The sequence below is a fragment of the Ziziphus jujuba genome, chromosome 1 (assembly GCF_031755915.1).
Source record: "Ziziphus jujuba cultivar Dongzao chromosome 1, ASM3175591v1".
NCBI lineage: Eukaryota > Viridiplantae > Streptophyta > Magnoliopsida > Rosales > Rhamnaceae > Ziziphus > Ziziphus jujuba.
In genome coordinates, this window is record NC_083379.1 from 16,642,832 (window position 1) to 16,645,241 (window position 2,410).

The following is a 2,410-nucleotide window of genomic DNA, read 5'->3' on the forward strand; positions in this document are numbered from 1 at the left end:
CTAAATAGCGACATTGTAAATTTAAAGGCTGAAAATGTAACTTTTCCTAATTATTGGGCGTAAAAATGGACTTAATCCTAAAATCTATTATTGTCCATCTAGATTGAACATTTCAAAAACTTTCCTGATTTTGGTGCTGACTTATTGGGCAGTAGACATATATTTAATAAGAAGATAAAACTCTATTAGCTTTTTAAATTAAAAATAAAACAATAGTTGAGAGAGCAATATTCGAAATTTTTTAGCTTAAGGAAGCAGGATGAGATTTTTTTTTTCTTTATTAACAAAAAAAAAAAAAAAAAGAGGGAAATATATTAAAATGAGAATCAGAAAATACAATTTGAGCCAGCTCTGGCTGGGTAGAAGAGGGTTTGCAATTGGAGTTGTCACAGCCATTGGATTCGAACTTTGTTTTACACGATACAAGCATCTATAATTCAATTTCAGTGATAATGAATTACCAATTACCAAATCAGGATCAGCGTCCAGAGAATAAATAATTGCAAATACAGCTTAGTAAAAACAAAACTAACATTCAATATTATTCTCTCAATACAACCAACCAATTATATCTAATCATAGTGGTTGCAACACCCAGTGCTTAAATCACAGGCACTAATTAACCATAATTGAGGCGAAATATGTCATTCTGCACAAAGAAGCTTCCTTCAATGGTGGGAATCAAATGAAACATCTGCAGCCACACCCATCAGAATTCCAAAAGTCAAAAAGCCTAGCTTCTCCTTCTTACCTATCTACTACAAAATCATTTTAATTTTCGACTATTATAAACTCAATCCTACGCTGTGATTTGGTGAAGAAATTTATGACTTATGATCTAGTTAGTAGCCTACTCTCCCCCTTTATTAGTTACTTTCATTTAGATTTTTTTTTTTTTTTTTTTTTAGGTGACTTCTGCAAAGTGCTTATTATTGAATCACATTCCATTCCTATTTAAAAAGGAAAATGTTTTCACCTCTACTTTAAATGACTCGAACTATAACTGGACTTGTTAATTTCTAAAGCATAATATGACATCTTAGCATACAGTTTAAAAAGCATATTAAATACTTGTTGCATCACCAAGTTTACTGTTTTCCATCCCAACACCAATATTAAGAAGATAAAATTGTTTCTTATAATGTTCGATAAAATAAATAAATAAATAAATAAAATCATTTTCGGGGAAATTCAATTAGGCTATTAGTTGAAAATCGCTTCCTTTAAGCGAAGTGATTGCTACATGGTCATTTCCAAAAGGACACAAAAAGTTAAAGAGATAGCATTTCATGTTGTTGGTATGTGTTTAAAAGTCAGAGAGAAAGAGTAGGGATGCAAATATTAGTAAACCTGGCTGAACCTCAATGGATGCTCTTCACCGGGCAAATGGAGGCTGCCACTGACAAACACCACAATGCCACCCGTGGACGACGATGGCTGCGAGTCAATGGTGCTGATCAAATGTTTGCACTGTTCAAAGGGCAACTGATTAAGCTTAGAAGATATAGCCTCAACTCCGAGTATCTTCTGGCCCTCAAAGCTCAGCATAGAGGTTGGATTATACAGGGATGAGAGTGAAGCTCTATCATTATCAAACAGGTAGTAATAGCGATCCACAAATGCCCTCCCCACCAATTCAACTTGTTCTTCCATTTTTCTTTTTTCTCTTCTTCTGATCTCCCTCACCAAAATTTAAACCCCAAGCACTATAAGGAAGATGGATTATACCAAAAAGTGGGCATAACAAGTGGGATCCCACTCATAAAAACAAATATAGACGTATGCTTTGTCTGTAAATCACCTCAACATTACTGTCATGCCCTCGGGCATCTTGCCCCATGACAAAGATTCCCAAGGCGAAAAGCAAGGGTAGTGGAGTCATTTACACGACATTAAGGTGGGGAATCGACACCGCTGCGTTTGTACGCAAAGTTGAATCAACTTTGAAATAGCAAAAAAGAGTGTCAGCTGTTAATATTGTGACTTTTAAGAAATGAATTTGATTAACATAAAAACCATGGGCCGGAGAAGATCACAGGAGAGCACCGCCCCCTATAAATCCTTACGCCGTCCATATCCACATTTTTTCTTATATTCCCCTCTGATCTACATACTTCTGCACTTTTCTGATCTGGTTAATGGGCCTTTTTTTTATTTTTCATTTTTGTAGAGCCGAAAGTATGGAATATATTCTTTTCTCAACGACCATGCTTTCCAATTGGGTTGCTTTTTCTCCTGCTCCTTAAAGACAATGAGTAAACTGCCTCTGCGTCTATAACATTTTAGGATATAGATCCATAGTTCAATAGGTTAGATCTAAAATTAGTCAGTAGATGGAGAAAATTATTTTTCTCTGAACCATAACTAAAAGACCAGAGTAGTAGTTTTGTGAATGAAGAAAATTATTTTT

At 34.8% G+C, this 2,410-nt stretch overlaps 1 protein-coding gene across 1 annotated transcript; it reads right to left on the reverse strand.

The window, feature by feature from the left end:
- Positions 1 to 370: 370 nt before the first annotated feature.
- Positions 371 to 1,756, reverse strand: LOC107419819 (nuclear transport factor 2B). The gene is made up of 2 exons (XM_016028635.4): positions 1,351 to 1,756; positions 371 to 694 (listed from the first exon to the last, which is right to left on the reverse strand). Exons 1-2 carry the CDS (start codon positions 1,651 to 1,653, stop codon positions 620 to 622), a joined length of 378 nt encoding a protein of 125 aa, XP_015884121.1. The 5' UTR covers positions 1,654 to 1,756; the 3' UTR covers positions 371 to 619.
- Between the last annotated feature and the right edge of the window lie 654 nt (positions 1,757 to 2,410).